General features: G+C 45.6%; 1 protein-coding gene across 1 annotated transcript; it reads left to right on the forward strand.

Moving 5' to 3' along the window:
• Nucleotides 1-6,965: 6,965 nt before the first annotated feature.
• On the forward strand, nt 6,966-19,768 carry SNCG (synuclein gamma). Its single transcript, XM_032191037.1, has 5 exons — nt 6,966-7,265; nt 11,355-11,396; nt 12,306-12,433; nt 18,687-18,764; nt 19,367-19,768. Exons 1-5 carry the CDS (start codon nt 7,145-7,147, stop codon nt 19,385-19,387), a joined length of 390 nt encoding a protein of 129 aa, XP_032046928.1. The 5' UTR covers nt 6,966-7,144; the 3' UTR covers nt 19,388-19,768.
• The last annotated feature ends 4,485 nt before the right edge of the window (nt 19,769-24,253 follow it).

Below are 24,253 nucleotides of genomic sequence, written 5' to 3' on the forward strand. Positions count from 1 at the left end.
GAAAAAAAAAAAAAAAAAAAAAAAAAAAAGGTGGTAGGAATATAACTTATTCAAGGAACTTCTGAGTTTGGCTGCCTTCTAAACTTATCTGTGAACAGGAACTCAGCTTTTATCAACTTGCCTTCTCCCTCAGGCACAGGAAAAGGATGTTAGCTCTAAAGGAAAGGAAGAGAAAAGAAAGGAAAGAAAATATTGAGTGGTGTAACAGGCTCCTGTTACTGTGCCAGAAAATATCACAGACCTGCTTACTCTAATATCTGCATTTTTTCCCCAAATGTAAAGGCTGAAATACCCCGGCTTTAGCGACGGAATGCTTACAGTAGGTGCAAAAAACTTAGACATCCATTTTTTGTGTGACTTTGCAAAATAACTCTGTGGATCTTTTTCTATTCCCACCAAATTTTAAGATTTTCAAGTAGACCTTCAGAGGGGTCAAGAATATTGAATATTTTTAGGAATTTTGGGGGAGTTGTCATCTCTAAATCTTAAGCCTAATTTTTTTATTTGTTCATTTTTAATCGATATCACAAGAAAGTATTTGCCAAGAGCTCCTATATGGAGCTACATCTGCCACCTCATCCTAATAGTAATAATTTTTAAAAGGCTGTGGAAAATTGATGTAGGTTTTTTAACTGGTTTTGCTTCACTTTATGGTGCTGCTTTTAGGTTTGGTTGCTGTCATAAAGCAGAGTATATTTCTTTCCTCCCTGTCTTGCAGCATGATGCACTCGGTCATTTTTTAAGAATAAAATTAAAACAGGGTTATGCTCCCTGACAAAGTAGGTGGGGATTCTGGTGCAGGACTGCTGGATCATGTCTTGGTTTGAATGATGAGATGTGCATCCCAAAGTTCAGGCTGTCCTGTGAGTATTAACTGTAAAGGGGTTTTGGAGTCATTCCAATGTCAGCTGAAAAATTGAGGGTAAAGTCTCTCTCTGTTTTTAGAAAATCTTGTTATTAAAGACTGTAGGATTGTATCTCCTTATCACAGGTTAGATCTGGAGCCCTCTATTCCTGCTTGCACCTCCTGTATGTGTAATGGAAGTACCTAGAAACATGGAGATGCCCTCTCTGACTGGTGGCTGTGACACTGCTGGGCAAGGGCACAGCAGCGTCACAGGGGAAGGCAGGGAAAGATTTTGGTCTTTCTAAGGACAAAACCTGCTCTTGCTATTGCAGTCACTCCTCCAGGGAGACGAAATCACAGATTCTGGACTTACGACTGAAAGAAGCAACTTCCCTCTGTTCCTTCCTGCTGCTTTTATTACATAATTGTGCACATCCTGCTAATATAAGTTAATGTTGATGTGTGACTGTTTTATGTGCTGTGTTTCACATGCAAATGTGACTTTCTTATAAGGAACTGGACCTGAGCATTGTGTTTGTTTATCTAAGGTGACCCTTTATAGGGAAGGAACTGAAACAAGCATGAGGCAAAATAAACAACAGGCTTAAAACCTGAATGGCTGTATGATCATGACTTGCAGAAAAGTGATTTTGTGCTGGAGATGATGAAGTTATCCCATTTGTGACCTATTTTCTAACCCTTTAGTCTTGTCTTTCAGCATACACCATTCCACTTAGTCAGCCATTAAATCTTTATTCTTCCCAGGTGTGGTATCTCACAAGTAAGTGGGGCAGAGTTGCTCTGCCATCCTCCCAGCTCAAACATCTGCTCTTCCTGCAGGTGCAGGAACTCGCTCTCTGTCTTTGCAGCGGTGCTGCCCACAGCGCAGCAGTTGGGAGGCACAGATTACTCAGCCATTTGCAAGTTAATAATTTAACGTGACTTTTGGGTAGCAGTTATGAAAGACATTAAAATATTGAGCATGCCAGGGACTGACGTCTCTTTCCTCGTGACGGGCATAGCACAGGATGCTGATATGAATACAGAAGGCGAGAATTATTCAAAGTACTCTCATTACCAAACAACACGAGTTAAGATTTCTGTCTAATTATTAACTGTCCTGGTTTAGGGTCCCTGAATAACATACTCAGTTTATACTGTTGGTTCATAACAATTAATATATTAGTGGACTGAGATGGAAGTTCTCATGTTTAACATCTGCAGAGGAGAAAGGTGTGAGGAGTACCTGTTTAGGAGCATGACACATCACTACATCACTTTATTTCTTGAGCTGTTGCTTCAGCAAGGAACCAGGGGAAAATAGACACACAAGGTCATTTTCTATGACAGTTTGCTCTTTGCCTTCTGAGGTCAGTCTCCTCCAAGAGACACCTACTAGTTGAGAAAGACAAGCGTGCACCAACTAAGTAGATGTCTATTCACTATTCCATTACTTACCTTATTGGAAACTCGGTGCATTTTACAGAGCTGTATGCCACTGCTGGAATGGAAGAAATGGGTGAGATAAATCAAATTTCAAATTTAATTTGGAAAATGATTTGGCAGTAGATGTTACTCCAAGAGTATACTTGAAAGCCTGTCAGTAAGTGACATAGTAATAGTGGTGCAGAGACATTTGGAGCTGCCCTGATACTTCTCAGAAGTTTCTAGCAGGTCTCAGAACAGCTAGAGAAAAACAAATTTGCTCTCTATGTTAGCAAATAATTTGACAGGAGAGATGTTTCTTCCTTCTTGGTTCCCAGTCATTAGTGGCTTTTTTCCCGTGCCCTTATTCATGAAAATACTTCTCTCCCCAGTATTTCTGAGAACTATTTCAAACGGTCTTCAGTCTTTAAGGAGTTGATAACAATACTAACACCAGGCGCATCCGTGCGCCCTGTGACCTTGCCAATTAACTGTCATGACTGCTCTTGCCTTCTGTTAATTACAGCTGTTTATGCTAAGCATAGCTCTTTACCCCCTTCCATGTTGCCTGCCCTGAGAACTCAATATGTGTTTTGTAGCTCCATAACCAAGGTGCCAAATAACAGTGCTGACTTCTGGGTGCTTTGTGGAAGACGTGAGATCCAGTTTCTCATCTTGGCCCCCATCTGCTTGCTTAGAGTCTGAGCCCATGTCGGAGCTGGACAGGAGGTGGAGAGCACAAGGTAAGCAGCGCCAAGCAGCGTGCTTGAGAAATGGCTTCTGTGCACTTGGAAAGCAAATGCACTGGTCATGCCAGACAGCTTCTCTGGAAAAAAAGAGCCCTTAGAATCGAAATTTTTCAATTAATACATTCAGACTATTTTTTGTTTCTTTTGTATCTTCCCAGATTCACTGCTATAATATATTAGAACAATTCTGTAATGCTCTTAAATTAATACTATGGCCTTAAATTCAGAATCTAAGAGTTTAAAAAGAAAAAAAAGATCTTTGGGAAAAATGTTTAAAAAAAAAACAAGAGAAGCTGGATTTATTTTAACAAGCATGAGTTACTCCAGATTTGTTTATCCCAGCTTCAAATTTCTGAAGCAGGCTGAATAATTGAATGCATTTGATGTCTGTGAAGAGGAATAGGACAATTTTGTTGATATCTGCACAGCAAGGGGGCAGCTACTCGTTTGCTGTTGGCTTTTAGGTCTGGAAAATGCTGTCTCATCCTCTGCTCGCTGCTGCAGGCCCACGTGCGTGCACCCAGCCGGGCTCCTGCATGTGCAGGGCAGCAGCAGGAGCGCGACCTCCTCCTCAGGCAGGCAGCCGGGCTGGAAAAACAGTTCTTCAGTGATCTGTCCTTCAGGGGAGGAAGGTGAATTCTTGTTGACTGTGTATGTATCATTCTGCTCCAAATCCACCAATGGTGTTCAGCAGCAGAACTCAGCCCCTAAAGCCTGCCGTGTGCTGTACGGGCAGCGCCCTGCACGTGTGCCTCGCAAAAGGCTCCTCTGTCAGCCACCCGCTGTTATGGTCGCTCCCTGGCAGAGGAAATCATTCATTAGCTATGCAAACCTACGTACCCTACCAGCTTGGAGTCGTCAGCTGTGTGCCGGGAGGATGTCGAGCAGAACGGGTTGTTTACTTGGGAGCATGAAAATGAATCATCTGAGACAGTTCTTTCTGCATTTTGAAGTGTTCATAGATGGGGGGAGAGAGAGAGGATTTCTGTTTGTTTAGAGCGAGGTTTGATCCTGTTACTGTTAGTATTGTTCTCCATACAAAAGCATCCTGAACAAAGGATATGTACCAGCCACAAAGCAGCCTGTTTTTCCTTTCCGTACCTGTATTCCAGACATCATAACCCCTCAAAATACTTCAGTAGAGTATGACCAAATCCCAATCCTGTCGCCCAGCGAGATGCCTTAATCAGCTGACAGTCTGCAGAGTAAGTTCCTTGTTAAAGGACAAGGTTAAGGTGTTGTGTGCAGAGTAACTGACGATTTGGAAACTGAACGAGGGAAGAGAGACAAATTAATTAAAATTATATTTCAATCCATCATAGTCGCAAACAAAATGGCTCTAGAGGACAGGAGTCTTTTTTTTTTCTTTCTTTCTTTCCTTTGCATTCCTGGATTTCCTTTTGCATCTGTGCTTTTGGGAATAGGTAGACTTGAGGCAGACCTGTCTTGCACATATTGCAGAGTCACTGAGAGAACCTGTGCACTGCATAGGCCTACAGGTACTAGCCGTTACCCCCAGGGAGAGCTGTGGTGTGTGGGATGTGGGATCAGCACCTTTCGGAGACTGTCAAGAAAGAGCGGTGGTGAGCAGCAAGAGCCTCCAGTGGGCAAGCCTGACCCAGCGAAATTCAGACTTTAAATGAATATCAGCTTGATGGTTTGTCATTACAGAGATGAAACAGGGCTTTCTTTGGTATTCTGCAGATCCACTGAGTTTTGTGAGGTACAACTTCACAAAGTGGTACGTGTTAAGCAAAGTAGAAACAACTGGGAGCTGACTGCAGCCCAGGTACCTCAGAAATGCCTGTCTTAGCTGGCTTCTGCACTATGTCCCCGGTAGGTAACAGGGAAAAAGAGGCTGCCACCAGACGGGGTGCAATGCAGAAGCCTGGGTTCTCTGAACTGTCCTTTGGAGGAACTCCTAACTCCTCTCTAGCTGCTGATTAAGTTGTTCTATCTACTACAAGGGAAGAACAATTTTTCAGGCACAAAATTAACCTGCTGTTATGTTCACCTGAGGCAGGACTGGCAACAAATGAAGATTAAATCCTTGGCTTAGAGTAGAAGTGGGGTACAAATGCCATGGGGTGGCCAATGTTCAGGAACTGCTATAGATGCTTGTCCTATATAGGTCACCTACAATGTTGTATTGTGTCCAGAGCTTTCCTAAAAGTGTTTCAAGGTAAAACAATGCCTGTGCAAGCTGCCTGCTGTCTTGGGAGTGATCCAGAGAGTTTTAAATACCTCTTGTGAGTTCTGTCTGAAGGTCATCAGGAGAGGAGAAGGCAGGAAAGGAGTATCCCACTCAAATGTGGGTTGATGCAGTCTGGTGATGACTCATGTTGGATAGTGCAGGATGGGTTGATATTTCATGTATTTGTTAACTTCTATAACAATGCCAAATATGTAGCATTTAATTGTACGAGATCCAGTGACAGAACAATAGCTTAGCAAAATCAAAATATACTTCTCACAGCCTTACCAGGCTAGACGTCCCCATGGAATACCCTGGGGGTTGAGCACTTTGAGTTGTGGTCCATTCCGCTGAATCTGGCATGGGATTTTTTTGTTTGTTTGTTTGAATTAACAGCTGGCAAGTTTATTAGTCTATTTAGTCTGTCAGACACTTAGCTCCTCTATATTTGAGTTGGGATTTGTGCTTTATCAGCAAGGAAAACCAGTGGTAAGGAAAAGACTAAGAAATCTGTATCTTATTTTCCAGACCAACAGTCTAGTCTTTCGGTTGTTTCAGTATGGAGTAAGTCAGCACTCAAAAAACCTAAAGAAATGTGCTGACTTCAGCAGCCTGAGCTCTGTTTGTGTGCTGCCCCCATCCCACTGCTGGGCCTTGGTTGTTCCTTCTCCATTTGCCTGGGAAAGGAAAGCAGCCAGAGCTGGCCAGGGTCTGTGTGTACAGAGCGGGGCTTCACAGCTACAGGTATGGCACCAGGAGCAAAATGCCACCTCATTGTACTGGTATTTGATTTCACACTCGCTTCTGTTCAGTTTCAGTTTGCTAGTGAGAGGAAAGCTGATTTGGGCCAGTTAGGGGCAATTTCAGAAACAAACAAGCAAAAAATAAGCTAAATTACTAAGCACGTTAGGATATCCAGCTGTGATTAACGATCATGTGCTTTGATATTTTTGCTGTTTTTTTATTTTATTTATTTATTTATTTATTGTTATTTTTGATATTTTGAGGCCTTGAGGAGGGGAGCATTTTTGGCGGTGCAGGCTGCAAGGTTTCCTCCACCAATTGTTCCATTGAGGCTGCTTCTGCAGTGGCTCGGCCAAGCTCTGCCTACAGCCACTCCGAGAAACAAAGAGGAAACAGGATTTCCCCCAACAGCCACCGGGTTTTTCAGAAGAAAACCATTGTAACGGGACATGCAGATGAGCAAAAACCATCATTTATACTCCATGCCTTGGGGACCAGCATCAGGCATTAAGGATGTGGCTCATGGGACTTCCAGCCCCCTTCCCTCTGGCACCAACCTTTAGCTGGTTCCCCTTTCCTATCTGTGCTTACTAGAAGTAATGTTCTTGTTACTGTTTTGTGCAGGATGGGTTCTGGTAATGGCTAGACCAAGAGACCTGACCCTGTTGGGTTTGTTGCAAACACTTTACATGTTTTCTACCTCCTGGGAACCCATGAGAGCTTGTGCTTGCAGCCCCTGGCAGAGGCACTTTCGGGATCTCAGCTCTTTAGCTAAAACCTCTCCCTCTTTGCTTGAGAGCATCCTTGAGTGAGAGCGCTGCAGCGTATTTTAAAAGCTTCAGCTATCTGGAAAATTTCCAGTAAGTCCCTTATGTACCTCTGTCCTCCTCTCCCCCTCCCTTCTTAAATCTTACCAAGCAGATCCATATCATTAATATTTCAGTATCAGCTGTTCACAGGCATTGGCTACTCTGCAGTGCACTTCATCAATAAGAGCCAGCAAAGGCTGCGAGGTTTGACACACCATCCTCATCCAGCAGAGGAATAAGAGCAAAGACAGAGACTGGCAGGGAAAGCGAGCATCCAGCAAGCTCAGGGTTGCAGACTGCAGTCTCGCTCTCGAGGTGCTGCTTGCTGCTGCCCCTCACTCAGATCGTCCAGGTAGTACCCGAACAAGCAAAAAGGATGGATGTCTTTAAGAAAGGTTTCTCCATTGCTAAAGAAGGTGTGGTGGCTGCTGCAGAAAAGACCAAGCAGGGAGTGACAGAGGCTGCAGAGAAGACTAAAGAAGGTGTGATGTATGTAGGTAAGAGAGAGCTGCTTTTTATCTACTTTTGAGCATGAAATGCCATGTAGATTGTCTCTGAGAAAGTCTGGGGAAATTATTCTGTGGCTGGAGCTTAGGAGTGAACATCAGGAGGTCTGGGTGATGTCCACAGCCCTGTCACAGAGCTGTATAAGCCTAGGATACCATGTCCACCCCGTGCCTCAGTTTCCCCAACTGCCAATTAGGCATAGGAACTGCTGCTGCCTGGGGAAGGCAGCACTGGCATGGTGCTGAGCAGCGTGCACCTGGGTGGCGGGTCTGTGCTGGGGCTGCTGGCCGGGACTTGCAGGGCATTGCTCGATCCCTGCTGCACCTTCTGCTGCATTCTGACCGGTCCCTGAGGGCCACCAGCAGTGTCAGTGTCAGGGCAAGCGCACCTTTCTGTCCTGAAATCCTTCCTTTGTTTGCCAGCCTGCATTGTTCCCTGTGCACACATTCATCTCACTTTATGAGAGACACCCTAACTCACTATGTACAATGGGAAGGCTCTGCGTCCTCTGCCCTGCCCAGAAATCTCTTGATTAAACCTCCCAGCTCAAGGTCACCCTTGGGACCCAGTACCTGCACTAGCTAGTGCATGCGATTTCATGGCTGGGTGGCCAGATACCACAGGTGCTATAAAAGCTGCAAAGGCCTCAGTTCCCAAGACTGATTACCCTGCTGCTTATTGCTGCCCCTTGTACAGGTTTTATATCTGCTGGATGAGGGAGATGTTTTTTTTAGAAGGAAAGTTTACGTGCAGACTCTTCCTGCTGTCATGCTTCAATATCCACAGCTGTATCTAGCTACTGTATTTAAAACAGCTATATTGACAGTAGCTATACGTATATATGTACACATATAAATTAGAAATGAAATATTAATTTTATGTGCAGCAGATCTGATAATGTCTTTATCCCTAATTTCTAAACACTCAGCTATTGGTATGCTGTAAATGAACATGCGTAATGGTTCGCATTTCGGTTTGAATCTGACTTGCAAGAAGAAAAGTAAACAGCATCCCTGTAAATAATTAAACCAACCACAGTAATTGAAACACCAGCCTGTGAAATGTCATGTCTAGGTGTCAAACTGTGGCATCCCTATTGCTTCTGCTGCTCCCTGGTCTGAGCAATGTCAGAAAGGATTCTTCTGAATTTTTATACCTAATTCCTTGCATCTCCTTTTGGTAGTGTTTTATGTCTCCATATTCCGACCTGTTTTCCATTTTCACACAGCCATGGGGCAAAGTATGAAGTCTGCTCGTGTGATTGCAGCCTCTTCAGTATTATTTTCTAAAAGCCTTAAAATGACTGAATGAGGATCAAGTAAGGATCAAGGTAGAGATGAGGAGGTTTGTTTTTCTTTTGTATACCACCAATTCTGCCCTGTCATGCACTGAACAACACTTGGTCCTTCACGGACATGAGAAGCAAAGGCCAGATGCTGATTAGCTCACAGATCTGCTTTATAAATGAGCAGAGAAGGCAGAGGCCAGGTATAGCCATTAAAACTAGCGATGAGCACACAGTGCACGATGCCTTGTCTCTCTGTGTGCCACATAAAGGGTGAATCGGAGACCTGCGCTGCTCTTCCCGGGCACAGCCCTGTCCCAGCAGGTTGTGATGGAGCCACCAGAACAAAACACTCGCCGTGGGGTACCCACGGGTGCCGTGCTGCCACCTCTGCTGTCTCCGAGCCACACTGCCTCATCCTCAGCCTGTGCACCCCTGAGTGAGATGCAGTGGGAGAAATCAGGCAGCAGCCTCTGCCCAAACTCTGTCCTCCCCCGGGTGGTGGCTGCCCGGGCATCGATGGGGGTCTCACGTGGACAACGCACGTGGGCAGTTCGGTCAGCCGCTGCCTGGGGTGGGTTACATGGGGGATAAGTGATGCTAAGGTTAATTCATGAAGACAATGCAATGTTGCATCAGAGGAATGAGTACACAGTCATTAATGTAATTTAACATTCAGAAGCACTTCTGTTTTGCCAGAGCCCCTCTCAGTCATGCACACGGCAGAACCTCAGGCCTGGCCCCGCACCTGCAGCACAGAGCACCCAAGGCTGACTCCTGCAGAAGGGGCAGGATGCATGAACACTTAATTCCGTGTTCACCAGCCGCAGGTGAGGACTAAGGAGTGAAATGAGCTTGAGCATCAGGTGATCGCTTTCTGATTCAGCAGCTGTTGGTGCTGGCAGGGGCGCTTGGCGGAAGGTCGACCTGCATGTGGAGCTGGCGGTTGAGTCACGGGGCGCGGCCGGCTCCCCCTGGGCTGCAGGCAGCAGCACCTCCTGCTGCTCTTGCTCCTGACTGAAATGTGTTCGGGTGCTTTTCCTCTGCCTGTGTCTCTATCACAAACAGTGCCACCTGCCTTTAAACCAAGAGCCGTGTAAATAAATGTACAGAAGTACAGCTCTTGTCTTGCTATGTTTAATGCAAAGCTGAGGCCAGGACAGCAAATTAAGTACTTGGTTTACCTCAGGCCTCCATCTGAACTGATTTTGGTGTACCCGGCCCATCCAGGAGCTCATGTTCATGGCATAAATGCAACGTGCAGCTGCTCTGCTCACTGCTGTACATCTGTGCACACTTGTCTCTCATGCACATCATTTTAAAATCCAGTTCACAGCAGTGCACGCATAGCATCTGCATAATTAGTAGATGCAGTCTGCAGCCGTAACAAGCACAAAGTGAGCATTTCATCCCTTCAGTTTTATCACAGTTTGGGAGGGTGGAGGGAAATGTTCAGGGCACATTGTAGCAGGACAGCTTTGTTTTGCCCTAGGCAACCACTGCAGCCACCAAAATAAATTAACAATTGAGAATTACGTTCAATAATACATACCATTATATCAGGCAGGCAGGAGAGAACTGGGCTCAGGCTGTTGTTATCAGGGCCCTGCACCTGTTTTGCTTTTCAGGCTGTTAATGGGAACGAGGTGTGGCTGACTTCTCCCACCACACCCAGGGATGCTCCAGTACCACTGGAGTTAAAGGTCTGACTCACTCTGTATTTCTATCGCTTTGAAACCTGGCCATAAAAACCATTTTGTTTTGTTAGTATGGAAAACTTGAAAGGAGTCTGCATAGGTACAGATGACTTACAAAAGGCAGCACAAAGGAGCCAGTGGAACATTTTGGTGTGTGTTTATTCAACTTCGAATAGAGAGATTTGGTCCTTTTTTTGGTTTTGGAGTGCTTTTTCCCTACTGTGAAATGACATCTAGTTATTGGGGGTGGGGGCTGCCCATCCCCTGTGTGATTCCACATAACATACGTGCTGCAGCGCGCAAGCAGAAGGGACGTACAGCAGGTCATTTCATGTCTGGAGGAAAGCTGTGGGGATTAGTTATTTCTCAAGGGCTACTTCTTTTGTAAACTGAATGCCTCACATCCTGTTGGCTTTTCTGCCTTGAGAACAGCAAGATAAGTTACAATGTAAGCATATACATGGTGTGTATTTATAATTGTATATACAAACATCTGCATTCTGTTTATTGCTACCAGCAGGCACTTACCGCATGGTCTGAGGCACTGAAGTGGGAATCCAGGCAGTAGGTACATAGTAGGTGGGTGGCTGTGTTGTAGTCAGCCTCGAGTTTCTCCAGACTGTCTATTAAAAGTATGGGACGAACCTTCAAATGACCACTGCAGCCCAATACCCTGCTGAAAGGCAAGAGAGAGTCCTGGGTGTAATTCCATGTGAAAGAGTGAAATAAGCGAGATTTTACCAGTACATGTTTGTTTTGACTCTTAGCCTAACATTGACTTACCTCCACTCAACTGTTCTGTTCATTTGGAAGCACGCCAGGGACAGTTTTTTCATACTTAATCTTGTTAGAATCAAGATTTCTCAAGTCTGGGCATCTCCAGCCCACAGGTGGTTGGAGTTAACCTACTGCCTGCACTAAGGTACCCCCTGGCTTCTCTGGGGAAGGAAGCCAACCCCTTCTGCAGGCTGCATGAGCTGCCAGCAGTACCACGGCTCCCCCCCCCCATGCCTCAGAAGGCCAAAAAGCCACCCACGTCCAGACACCAGAGGTTCTTTGCCAGATAACACCGACTGACCACTTGTTTCCTTTCACAGGTACCAAAACCAAGGAAGGCGTAGTGCAAAGCGTAACCTCAGGTAAGTGCACAGCCCTGGGGGAGATGTGGAAATCTGTAATGGGTTGTTGTAGCCCTTGATAAGGCCAAATGCAAGGTCTCTGGGGAGCACCACTGATCTGTGTGACCTTCCATTTGATGAATGGATAGTGCTTGCCAGGAGCAAGGGTTCAGGGTCTGTCATTTGCACTGCACATGGATGGGAGAAAATATTTAATCAGCAGAGCAGGTCAAAAAAAAAAAAAAAAACAAACACCACATCTAACAAATGTTACTTGGCCAACTGGGCTGATTCACAGCAGTTTCAGCGTTTCACAAAGGCATACGTGCTGCGTGGCCTGCAGGGGCTGTGCCTGCTTCAGCTCCTGCTGGGGCACAGCCATGCTCTGTGGGACTCATGCCAGGTACTGTGGCCTGCCAGTGGCCCACAGGGACTTTTCTGGGAGCCACAAGCTCTGAGGCAGTGAATGGTCTGGACTGCCTTGAAGAGAGGTGAATGGATCCCTTCTGCGGAGAATTTCCTGACTGACTTTCCTGACTTTCTACCCAGCTGTATTACGTTAAACAGAACAGACAAATAGAAGATACCTGGAGAGAGGTCATACACAGTCTGAAATCCAAAATACTTTATTTGCTCAATTATCTCTTATCATTTTACAATGAATTTTTCACTCCCCAGTTACCCATGAAGGCTTCAGCACCTGCAGCACCCTGAGCAGCATTTTGGTTGAGACAAAGCCCTCACACGTATGCTCTAAATTCTGATGTGCTCTCCTATTAAAAATAAATAAATAAATAAAATCCAAAGAAAGTCTGTAACAGAGCTGATTCCTTCCCTTACCTTGATGCAACCGTTTTATTGTCCTAGCTAATTTGGCAGCCTTCTAACAGTGCCTCACTCATTGACTTTCTGCTGCTGTTGAAATCCCAGTTGCTGAGAAGACCAAGGAGCAGGCCAACGTGGTGGGAGAAGCTGTAGTAGCCAGCGTGAACACAGTGGCGAACAAGACGGTAGAAGGAGCAGAGACCATCGTGGCTACTACAGGAGTTGTAAAAAAGGTATCCTTGTGTCTTCTTTGGATTTTACTTTAATTATCTGCAAATGTTTGCAGTTTATGGTTTCACTTATTTAAGGTTTTCAACAATATCTGTTATTAAATAATGCTTTATATTATTACAAAATACTTAATATACAATCACAGAATCATCTAGTCTGAGTCCCATAACGTCAATGACAGCAGGATAAGAGCAAGTAGTCCAGGACTGTGTCCTGTCAGGTGTCGATTATCTCTACGGATGGAGACTCCACAACCTCTGTGGGACACTTATACCATTGTTATGGTATAAAGAGCCTCAGGAGCCACAAGGCTGGCAGCTCTTTGGTAAGCCTGGTTGTTTTTGCCCTCTTTTCAGAGTTGCATTCAATAGCGCTGATAGTGACACGAGCCAGATTAGTCACAAAACACCCAAACCCAGAATCAAAGCAAAGAAAAGCTGGCCAAATTTGGTTTAATTGTTCAGACAGTTGGCTGATGAATTTCCTGACCTGAAAGTAAACACATTGTGATGTGAAATGGGGCTTTTACACACCACGTAAATCCTGAGAGAATAGCCTAACAAAAGAGGAGAACAGCAGCTACAAGTGATGCAAAATGTCCTGTGAATATGCAGAAAGGGCAGATAGAGAAGATCTGCTAAGCCCTTGGTATAAGGTTAATCTCTACTGCTCCAGGAACCAGCAGCTAGGCTGCAGGACTGCAAATATATCCCCCATATGCAGGAGTGGGCAACTTCTTGTACCTTTTGAGTGACCAAGCACAAGGGTGGTTGGCCCAGGAGAGGTAAGAATTTGCTGATGGCATAGGTCTGTCATTCAGACCTGAGCTGCCTGCACATCTGGCTAGGGCAGAGCAGCAGTAGGCAAGTTTTCCACAGGATTAGGCTTCTGAACTGTCATTTTGGCACCTTCTGTCGATACCCGCCTGCTTAGAGTTAAAATGGGGGCTGATCAAGAGGAAAATGTAGGATGTGTCATGCCAAAGGGCAGCATACAGGAGGGAGCCAGGAAACTGCTTCTGATACAATATCACAGTGTCATGCCAAATAGCAGAGGTGGGCAGCAGAATGAAAACGGGGGGGGGGGGGGGAGCAAAGCAAACAAGTCACAGGAGAAATAAATGGAAGGAAAAAAAATTTTTTTTTTTGTGAAAGAGAGGGGTTCATCTACTCTGGTGCTGTAGTTTAGTTTGGATTAGGAGTGCCAGTCATCCTCACTCACCATACTTCAGCTGTGCCAGCGAGGCACCCGGGCTCTGAACGCACCCCGAGCATGTCCTGGCTGCAAGTGGGCTGATGGCCATGGGGCCAGAGCTGCTCAGAGGGGAGACCTGGAAGCTGGGCTCTTGCACCAGTTGCTTTCTTTCTCTCCAGGCCTGTGCCTACCTTGCTGCTCAGTTTGCTAATGGAAATACAGCCAGAGGCTGCCAATAGCAGTACGGGGCACTGTAATGCATTTGAGACCCATTAGAGATGCACTAAGACAGAAAAGGGATAGCAGTTAGATGTTTAAAAATTGAATACGTACTGTGAAAACCTTGCAGTCCTGAGATTATAGGCAAGTGTTCCAGCCCTGAAGTTTGGGATAGCTGTTGTATCCCGTCCTGAGACTTGTCCGTGTCCAGCTGGTCCTTCTTTTCTACTGCACAGAGCAGCTGCTGAAGTCTTGCTTTTGTCTTCAGCTGCCCCCAGCATACCTCCCTGCTGGCTGTATGGCGAGGCTGCTCTGTGCGAGGGTCTCTGTGGGTAGGTGGGGGCAGTGAGCAGTGCTGCAAGAGCCGGGTGGCCGAGGAGGCACATTCCCAGTATTCGTATCAATTACGGGTGGCTTGTGGACATTTAATCTGCACGTTTGACAGCTGGTGCCAGTGACAGACACCTACAAGCAAGGAGGAGAGATTCATCATTACATTTTGCTCTGGGCTGCCACCATGGGGTCTTTGAGCAGCACGGGTGCAGTAAATGGTGACTTTGGCTTATGGGAGTGCGTAGGCTTGGAAGAACCCAGCTCTTCCTGGTGGCATTGGCACAGCACGGTAGGGCTTTGTTGCTGCCCTGGTCACTGCTAACTGAGTACGTGAAAGGACCAACAGTTTGTGAGGAGTTTTTAAAATATATTTAAGTTAAAAGATTATAAACACTCCACGTATTTTTCTGATTTGCAAAGGAATAAGACCCATCAATAATGGGTTTTGTCTGTGGCTGTGTACCCATCTCAGTCCCTGCAGTAGACAGTTGAGGGATTTCAGTGAGATAACCACCCATTAAATATCCCTGTCTGAGAAGAGGATTAATTGTTTATCTGCATGACACAGCACAAAGTTTGCTGCATTGCAGACACCGTGTGGCTGGGAGCGAGCACGTGTGCCTAAGCACACAGGCTCACACACGCACAGCAAAAATCCCTGGGGATGGGGGAATTTCCCCAGCAGCTAATGCTTCCCCGCAGTTCTCCCTCCACCTCAGTCTTCCCTTTACATCTATTTGTCCTGTCAATTTTCATATGGTTTAGTTGTCACCTCGTAGCTCTGCCATGCTAAATTGGTTTTGATCATTTTCCCTCTCGCTCCATGGACAATTTTGGCAGGTGTCAGTTCTGTGCAAGCACTGGGTGTGTTTGTGGCTCCCGTTGTTCCTCCTTGGGCTGGGTCTGGTGCACATGTGCCATGCCCGAGCCTGCAGCTTTTATAACCACTGCGTTTTGGATAGGAGCAGTTTGTGTACGTGTACTTAATTCTGCTTATGTGAAGACGGTTGCACCAGAGGAATTAAAAGCAGAAGCTGACAGGGCCACTCAGCGTGCAGCCTGTGCTCTTTTCTCACTTGTGCACCCAGGAGTTGCACGCCTGTCCCGTGCAGAACAGGACGTCAGTAGCACCCGTGAGGCTTTGAACTCCACAAGGCTTGGCAAGCATGTTCCTGCCTGAGGGCTGTGCCCTGACCATCCTGCCAGATAATATTTGAAATACAATAAAAAATGTATTATTTGTATAAGCAGCCCCAGGAAACCCTTCAACAGCCTGGCTGTGAGGAAGATGAAAATCCCACCACCCAGAGGGTTCGCCTGGGCCTGCGCACCCACAGTGCCAGGGGGAGGCTGCACTTGCTTTGGCGTCAGGGAGACCCTCAGCCAGAGCTCTCAGCATTGTCCAACTGTGCTCAGCCCCAGGCAGCCCCCCACAGTCCCTTCACAGGCTCCTGGGGGCTCGGTAAGGCTGCCCAACAGCGTTACTTGTGCTCCAGCACGAGGTGCTCTGCTGCTGCAAGGGGCCGAGCCCTTCTCTGCCTCATGCCATTGGTGTCCCGTGGCTGGTTGTTAGATTTGTGGCAGGGTAGGTTGCCAGTGCACCTCTGTGGTTCTACACCTTTAAAATAATAATTATTTATATCAAATAATCTTGCTTGCCAGTGAATTTGTGTGTTTGGTACCTCATATTTCAGCATCCAGCATTTAAGAGTCTCCCTCCTTAACTTTATCAGGATTATCTCCCTATTTATCTCATAATTTGCGGGGCTGTTAAAAAAAAATGCCTAAAGCATAATATGGATAAACATATGAATTTAATTTCATGTACAAACAGAGAAGCATACAGCTCCAAGTGTGAGCTGAAGAAAGGAATTTCACAGAACCTGTAAAACAGAGAAATCAATATAGATGAACAGAAATCTATTCCATTGAGAAATGTAGAAACAGAGAATCAAACCGTAAATAATTTATTTGCAAAACCTGTGAATTTTTTAAATCTGTTTTTACAGAACATATTAAAATATCCAAACCCAAAGGCCTATAGATAGTATGCCCTATGCAACTCTGTAGGAGCTTTTAGAAATGGCAGGTCCTATTTTTTTCTGTTTTTCACGAGCGATATCTGAACAGATAACCATGGTTCATACCTTTGAGAGAGATTATTTACAAAAATCTACTATAGTGTATATATTCTATATGCATATATATATAAAATCTATGTAGTATTCTTGTAATGAATCCTAAGGTTTTGTTTCATTCAACTATTATGTTAAATCATTTTCTCTCTACTCTAGCCAAAACAATTCAACACCTGCCCCCCAGAAAGTAGAAAACAGCCCATACCAATTGCAATGAGTTTTTTTTTTCCCATTTTAAATAATTTTTCTAAGACAATATATTTCTGAGGAAAAAAATAATTATCTGGTTGTCGTTCAAGAACAGGAGTAACATTTAACAGGTTACGTCATGGTTGCAACATGCCTTTCCCTTAGAACATTTTATTCTTTTTAATTAGAGGATGAACACTGACAGCAATGTCAAAGCTCTTGCTGTCCTTCATGAGAAGCTGGATTTTCACCCCTGCCTTCTTGCCCAGCAGCACACTGCGTATTGCTGTTACAGCTGGGGTTGTTACCTGTGAATCTCTGGCTCCTCATCCATCACGAAGCTCCTTACAGCACGTGGCCCGCTGTATGTATTGTTTTACTGGCTAGTCACCAAAAGCCCGGCCAGCTAACACCCAGCTGAAGAATGCAGCCGGTCCTCCTCTAGTGCTGGCTATTCTGGGCAGGGTGGGGAGCGTGTGAGAAAAAGGCTGCAAGGAGAAATCCTTAACACAGACTGACACCTCTTCATCCTGCAATTGTGCTGGTTCCTGCCGCCACTGCTTAGGAAAGCTCTCAGAAAGCATGGTTGCTTCCCTTTCTATAAATAGAGGGGTGAGTCACTCCTACCCTTTGTAACTCAGTCTTGACAGAGAGCACAACGTAAGGGATGCACCGGGCAGCACAGGGGCTCAATGGGGCATCGGCAGCGCGCTCCTCGCTCAGGTGCAGCTTCCTGAACGGGGTCCTGAGGGAGGGATCTCCTCAGCTCCCTGCTATGCTGGAATATAGATCTCCATCACATGCACAATTTAATATTTTTGGAGTGCCTGGGCTCATTTGGCGCAGGCCAGACCAATGCTGGCAATAATCACCTCTGCCAGCAATGCAATACAAACTAAGCACACATTTCTTAGGGAAAAAATCCCTCTGCGCTCATCATATGGAGCCACCCCCAGTGCAAGGCTCTATTTACAAACAAACAAGTCAGATCTCAGGAGCTGGGTGAAATGAATTCCCAAAGCTGCAGTGGGAATGATTTCTGGGCTGCCACTGGTACTTTGGCGATTGTCTTTCCAGGTGGCTCCATCTCTTACAAAGAACGTGAAGTTCAATTTCCTGCTTAAATTTTCAAGGGATCTGCCTAATACTCATAACTGTGAAATACGTGCTTTTTTTATTTTCTTTTAATTTCACATCATGTCTTCTTTCTTAATTCAGTACTAAAAGCAGCAGTGTTGGTTTCCCACTGCTGAGAGCGGTTGTGATGGGACAGGAAGGACACATGTAGAAGTGAAGGGTACCTAATAGCATTTTCATCCAGATGCAGTCCTAAAAAGCAGGAAAGCACTCGCAGATGTAGAGACAGACTCCAGGGAAGCTTTTTAATTTGTTCCCCAGGGATGTGGGGCTGTTCCATAGAGGCGCTGTTATTTCTGCTTCCTCCTGCTCTTGCCGATGACCTATGCCAATTGCATAAAAGTGCATCTCTGCTCTCTGTGCATCTGCTGTGCACATCCACCATGTTCAGGATTTGTGTCTTTTCTTCTCATGTGGTAAAAATCACTTTTAAAGTAATTTCCTGTAATATTTTTTTTTCTTTTTCTTTGAATGGGAAGGTAGCTGAAAGATGTGGGGAAGTAGCTAAAAAAAAAAAAAAAAAAGTGCTTACAAAAATGCTTGGATTTCAAACATAAAGAAAAGCTTGTCTTTTGATAATAAAATTTTATCTGAGTGATATTAATGCTACCACAATGGTTCTATGTAAAATTAGTTTTAGTCTGTGCAACCAGTGCTTAGGGTAAATGGGATAACGTGGGGGAAGGCTGAGCATGATCGTACTCTGCGTAAGTTTGTTTCTCCCAAGTTTCTTCAAACAGAAAGAGTCAAAATCCTCTTTGATCTCAGTGACACAAAATAAAACCTCAGGAAAAGAACTGATATCACATATGGTAGAACCTAAGGCAGGCTGCAGGAAATCAAATTTCTTTTTCTTAGGCCTCCTCTCTAATAAGCTACACAAAAAATGGATTCAGAGCAACACGTACCCCCCGCTGTAGCGTTTTACTTGCACATGTACCCTTCAGACCCAGTTTGCGCAGCCCCCTCAGGCAGCCAGCCCAAGCTGAGGGTGATGTCTGTGCTCGTGCTGCTGAGACCAAACTTCTCCTCTGTGGCTTGGCAGGAGGAGCTGGCCCCGCCGCAGCAGCCGGGGGCCGCGGGAGAGGTGGCCACAGCTGGGAGCGCAGAAGGCAGCAGAGAGGTAAGGAGACGGACGCCCCAGCCCAGCTTCCCTGCAGCCCCCCAGCTCGAGGCTGCACCTGGTTGTCCTCCGTGGTGGTGTTTTTCCCCAGGAGGGTTCTGCTCTCTGTACGGTGGTGATTGTGAATCTGCTGCACATTAAGCCCATTGGTGTTTCCCTATTAATGAATTATTGGATGAGAGCTGAGCTCAGAGGTTGTTTTGCCGCTTCCTTTTTAAGGACCAAGAGGTTGCCATGAGTGACAGATTGTCAACTGCTGCTTGATTTTGGCTTATTTTGGAATGTAAACACACGTATAATAGCTAACGTTTTCCTATGGTTTTATCATCACACAGAATAGCTTTTCCCTGGTCTCAACCAGACTTTAATTTTTTTTTTCCCCTACTCTAGCTGCAATGCCCTTTTAAAGCCAAACATCAGTTTTGGGGTCGGTTCCAGCTCTTGAATTAGGGCAGTAGAGCTCTTGTTGCACAAGATGGACAAATACTGCCCAAGTGGCATTTCCCTGCCAACTTCAGTCCAAAGACCCCTGGCTGTCCCACAGTTTATATATGTTTTCCATGTGAAAATATGTAACTGTTCTCCTCTTACTTCTCTCACAGGGTGAAAGTGAAGGCAATTAATCAACTTAATGACTTCTAGCTCAAAAAAGGGAATCCCAAGAGCATACATGGAAATACTAGCTGACACTGCAACAAGGAAGTCCTGCTGTCCACAGACTAACTGCATTCAGCACTGTTGTCTTTCATTTGCCTCATAAACCAACCTTACTGTACAATGTAAGTCAGGCTCCCGATTGTAAGGAAAGTGTGACACTTGACCAGGGGTGATCCCCCTTCCCTCCATTTCCTTTGTGGCTTCCTGACCCCCAGCTTTGCGTGTTTCTGGTGCTCTGGTTTGTTTTTGGTGGGGCTCACTGATCCATGGCCCATGTCCACCTGCACTGGCACTTGGGATCTCTAGGTATTGTGGATTATTATTTTTTTTTAAACTAATAAAAAAAAGTGTTTGAAAAAAAAAATTGTTGGTTTTATTTGCACAGTTTACATGTCAGTACTTCTAAACTGAGGATCTCTTCCTGTGCAAGTGTGCCACCAAAATACAAGCATCTCCAGACCATGAGGGCCTTAGATCGTGATATAAATGATGGGGAATAGTGACAACTTGTATTTCTGAAGTCAGCAGCGTAGGTAGGCCAGCTTTCAGTCTCTCAGGGTTGAAAAATAAAGACTTTCACTTTTTAAGTAAATAAAGTTAAATACAGACTTCACGCTTTTTAAGAATACCCTTGTGTTTAAGAGATTGTATATAAGGGGAATTGGGAAAAAGGGTGCTTTATAAAGGAATATAAAAGTCACCTTGAGCTTAGATGGCATTTGTTCATTGCTGTTTACCCTGTGCACACCAGAGCTTGAAAACCCTATCCTGCAGCCTTCTGGGTGCAATGAACAGCCAGTGTGTGATTAAAGAAACGCGACGGACATGAGCCTGTGAGATCTAAAGTGTGTTACTGCTGGTACAGGCAGGTGGGATTACTGTGAAATGAGTGTGGTAGCAGATGTCAGAGAATTATTAGTTTGATGAGAACATGTAGGCTGCTATCAGTTATCACAGCCAGGCAGTCTGCAGGTAAGCTGCTGGGTGAGGCAGTAGAGACCTTCTGCATTCACAAGCGTGGAGAACTGAAAAATGTTACAAATTTATTTCTGTAAATATTGAAGAATAGTTTTAAAACACATCAATATGTATGGATCTAAAAGTGTTATATTTTATCAACCAATAGGCAGAGCATCCCTGGATTCAAGAAAAAGCAGTGTAACCTGTAGAGATTTAGGCTGCTTCAAAATCAGGCTGTTGACCTTCATTAAGGGGCATAATGATAACTACTGAAGGCGCTGCAGGAGAGACTAGCTATAGTGTGGAAGGATGTAGCAAGTGAGATACCAGCATCTCTCACTTATTAATGCTATCTATAAAGCTCTGCCTTGCAGAGCGTGACAGATTTCCATCCTCGCAGATATTTGATCTCTACAAGGGCAGGGAACAAAAAAGCACTAGCAGAGATAACAACGTCCCTCAAAGGGCTTTATATCCAACATGTGCACTCTTTTCTGATGCCTTGCAAAACATCTACAGAATTCGCCCATAAAATAACAAAAGCTCAGGACAAGATAAGAGGGTGTAAGGGGTTGTGATGCTCATGCTTAGCAGTGGGAGGCTAGTGGCTATTCTTAGTGCTCACTGGAGAGAGGCAGGAAAACAGACCCCTTGCTCCGAAGCTTTGCTTAACAGTGATGCAAAAAAAATGTTCTGCCAGGCAGAAGGAAGGTGGAGCTGAGCGCCCTTGCTAGCTCCAGCACATGGGGAAGGTAGGGGCACGCATCAGCCTAGCCAAATTGTAAATCAAAGCAAGGAGGAAGCCACTCCCCAGACGCCTGTTGTCTCTTGCAGGCTTTGCCCTGGTTCAGAACAGCTTAAAAGGGAGAATTGGAATTGCAAAGCAAGGGGTGCAGAGGCACTGCGCTGCAGCAGCAGGGTCTATAACTGCCTGTGGGAGTGGCCTGCAGCACGCCACTTGTGGACGCTGCAGCATTGCTTTTCCTGTGGGAAGAAAATGATTTAACTGATGTTTACACACCTGTATCTTGATTTTAAAACACTAAAAACACTGCCCAGCTACTGCATAAATACCTGAATGCTGCCCAAAGCTCTGCTTCTGCTCCCACCAGTGGGCAGTTTCCTGGGCAGGCTGGGTGGGTTCGGCCCCTGCACACTCCTGCTCTGTCCCAGCCGTGCTCAGAGCTGCCAAGGCCATTTTTGGGCCTCGGGCAGGAGGTCAGGCTGTGCCCTTTCCTCCTGCCGCAGCACCTGCCTCACCCTGCCCACGCGTGGGCTTGGCAGCTTCCTCTTCCTCCCCGCCGCTGCCTCAGGCTGGCCTCAGCCTGGGTGAGAAGAGCGGAGGGCACAGCCCCGGTGGCCCTGACAGAGGTGAGGAAGCTGGAAATGTGCCTCCCCTGAGGGAGAAGGGTCTGCGTGAAAGAGCTGAGGGCTTGTCTCCTAATTACTTCATTGAGCTTTGTGGCATGCAACTATTTGGTTTGCCGTGTAGGAAGGACACCTGTGCTTTTAATGGGTGTTCACACAGACATAACTACAGGCGATGGAAAGAAACTGAAAAGCGTGAGCGTGGAGATGTGTCAGACAACATCCCATGGTGGGGCCTGAGGGAAACGCTGGCCACCTCACTGCCCCAGGTGAGTGCTGATGGAGATGAACAGGCCAAAAGGAGTCTTCTGCTGACAGGCCGTGAGATGGGAGACCAAGAGGTTCTTCTGCACATCTCATGCTGTGAGTTGTTTAGGTGGACATTGTCAGCATGGCACTGCTCTCACAAAAAATGTTAATTCAGTCCTGCTGTGGGGTGGCAACGCCAGCTTCCATCCCCGCTGCTTTTGGCTGGAGCTTGGTGGTCCCATGAGGCAGGAACAGCCGCTGCTCCATGGAGGTTCAGCTTTACTGTATGAATGACCAAAAAAAGGCTGATTTATTTATTTATTTCCCTCCATGTAACAGCAGAACTTACTTTCAGTGTAAAACCAGAGTTAGGCTCGATCAAGTGGTTTGTTCTGATGCAGGTCCTGGTCCTTGGGTGGGTTGTCCCCCCACAACCAGGCTTTAGCCAAGGGCTGAGGAACACACAGGCCAGGGTTTCCGAAGGGGTTTACCTGGTGTGCAGGTAAAAAAGCAGCGGGTCTCTCATGAATGCCTTAACCTGTGCTTGCTAATTTAAATGCAAATCAGGTAATAATAGACTTCTTAAAGCCCCACTTCACCAGAAAGCCCAGTTTTCATGTCTAGATAACGCATGCCCTAAATAAAATTCAACTCAAAGACCTGCGGCTCTTCTTCCTTTCCATGTATCTAGAAAATATCCACGGCCATCCCATGGTCCTCACCTCAGCTTTGAGCCCAGCTCAGCACCTCACCAGTCCTGGGAGAGCAGGACCAGGTCTCTCTTCCACAGCCTTGTGCCAGATCTCAAGGTGGTAGTCCAGGCTTTCTTATCTTTTTAACTCTTATAATCTAAGGACCAGACTTATTTTTTTTAACTTTTTTTTAATTATTATTATTTTTATTTTTTTATTGCCTGACAATCCAGGAGTTACAGGAGAAGTCCATACATACTGGCCTTATTTTAATCTCAAGTCTGAAGCAGACCTGACTGGGGATTTCTGGGGGACATTACTACCCCTGCAAGGTAAGACTCAGTCAGACCTACTTTTCTCCCAGGTGAATTTCTACATTTGAACTGGAAGGTTAATTTAGTTTAATTAGAACAGCTTTAGCTTGATCTTTAAATGAGTAACACTTGACTTACATCTTTTTTGTCAGCAAACAGTTCTGTTTCTTAAGGTAATCATCACATCCTGGCCACTCTAGTGCCAGGCTCTTATAGCAAATGGAGATGTTGGATGTCACATACTTTGTTAGCTTCAGAAGTGACTTGTGCAAAACTTTTCAGCCCTGATGCATCATTGTATTTACCTTACTGTTGGAAACTCCATTTATCTATAAACCCCAGCCCTGGTAAAAGTATAATTGAACAACAACAGGAAAAACAAACAAACAAACAAACAACAAATACATGTCAACACTTTCCACTTAATTAACCCTGTTTGGCTATTTTCATGTGTACAACATGAGCTCTAGCTGTTGTTGAGTACCTCTCACACCTCTCAGGTAATGCGACCAGAAAGGCTGTGTTACTGATATATGTGAGGGTGTTCAGAGATGTGTCCTGCCATGGTGGAGGTGGGAATAGAAAGGAAGTCAGAGTAATTCCTGGTTTCCCTGCAGTGCCTTAAGCTTGGCTTTCAGTGTCTCAAAGCTAGTTGGGCTGCATGTTCAAAGGTGCCAACTAGCTCCAGGCAGAGCCGTGGCTTGTGGAGCCCTCCTACAGCTTAAGGAATCAGTGTTTGTTTTTCTTCCCCCTGAAAGGAAATAACCCACTGCTGATCAAAGGCACTGTCGAGGCATCAGACTGAGAAGGTGCAGATACAGAGAAGTCTGAGGAGCCAGGCAAGGAGCATCTTGGTGGGACAGGGTGCACACTGGAGGAGCCGTGCTGCCATCAGTAGTGATGTTTCTCCACATCTCAGCTCTGGCCAAGCAATGTAAGTGATGCACCCACACAGAGTAACTTTTAGAATAGCCTGAAATGTTAGGGGAATCTCAGCATGCAGCTCTGCCTGCACAACCTGGTGCCACAGCTGGTGTTAACTGGAGTGTCTGAAGTCTCAGCAAATACTAGGGACTGAATGGGGCAAAAGTCCAAACCAACTTTCCACCTGTGGGTGGTTCAATTTGACCTTAGGGCACACTGAATGATGCAACCCAAGACCAGGAAACCCATTGAGAAAGAGGTAGTCCCTGGGAGGAAGAGGAGTAAAAAGCTGTAGGTGTACTTAGAGGCTGGAGCAGTGGGTCAA

The sequence above is a fragment of the Aythya fuligula genome, chromosome 7 (genome assembly GCF_009819795.1).
Source record: "Aythya fuligula isolate bAytFul2 chromosome 7, bAytFul2.pri, whole genome shotgun sequence".
NCBI classification, from domain to species: Eukaryota; Metazoa; Chordata; class Aves; order Anseriformes; family Anatidae; genus Aythya; species Aythya fuligula.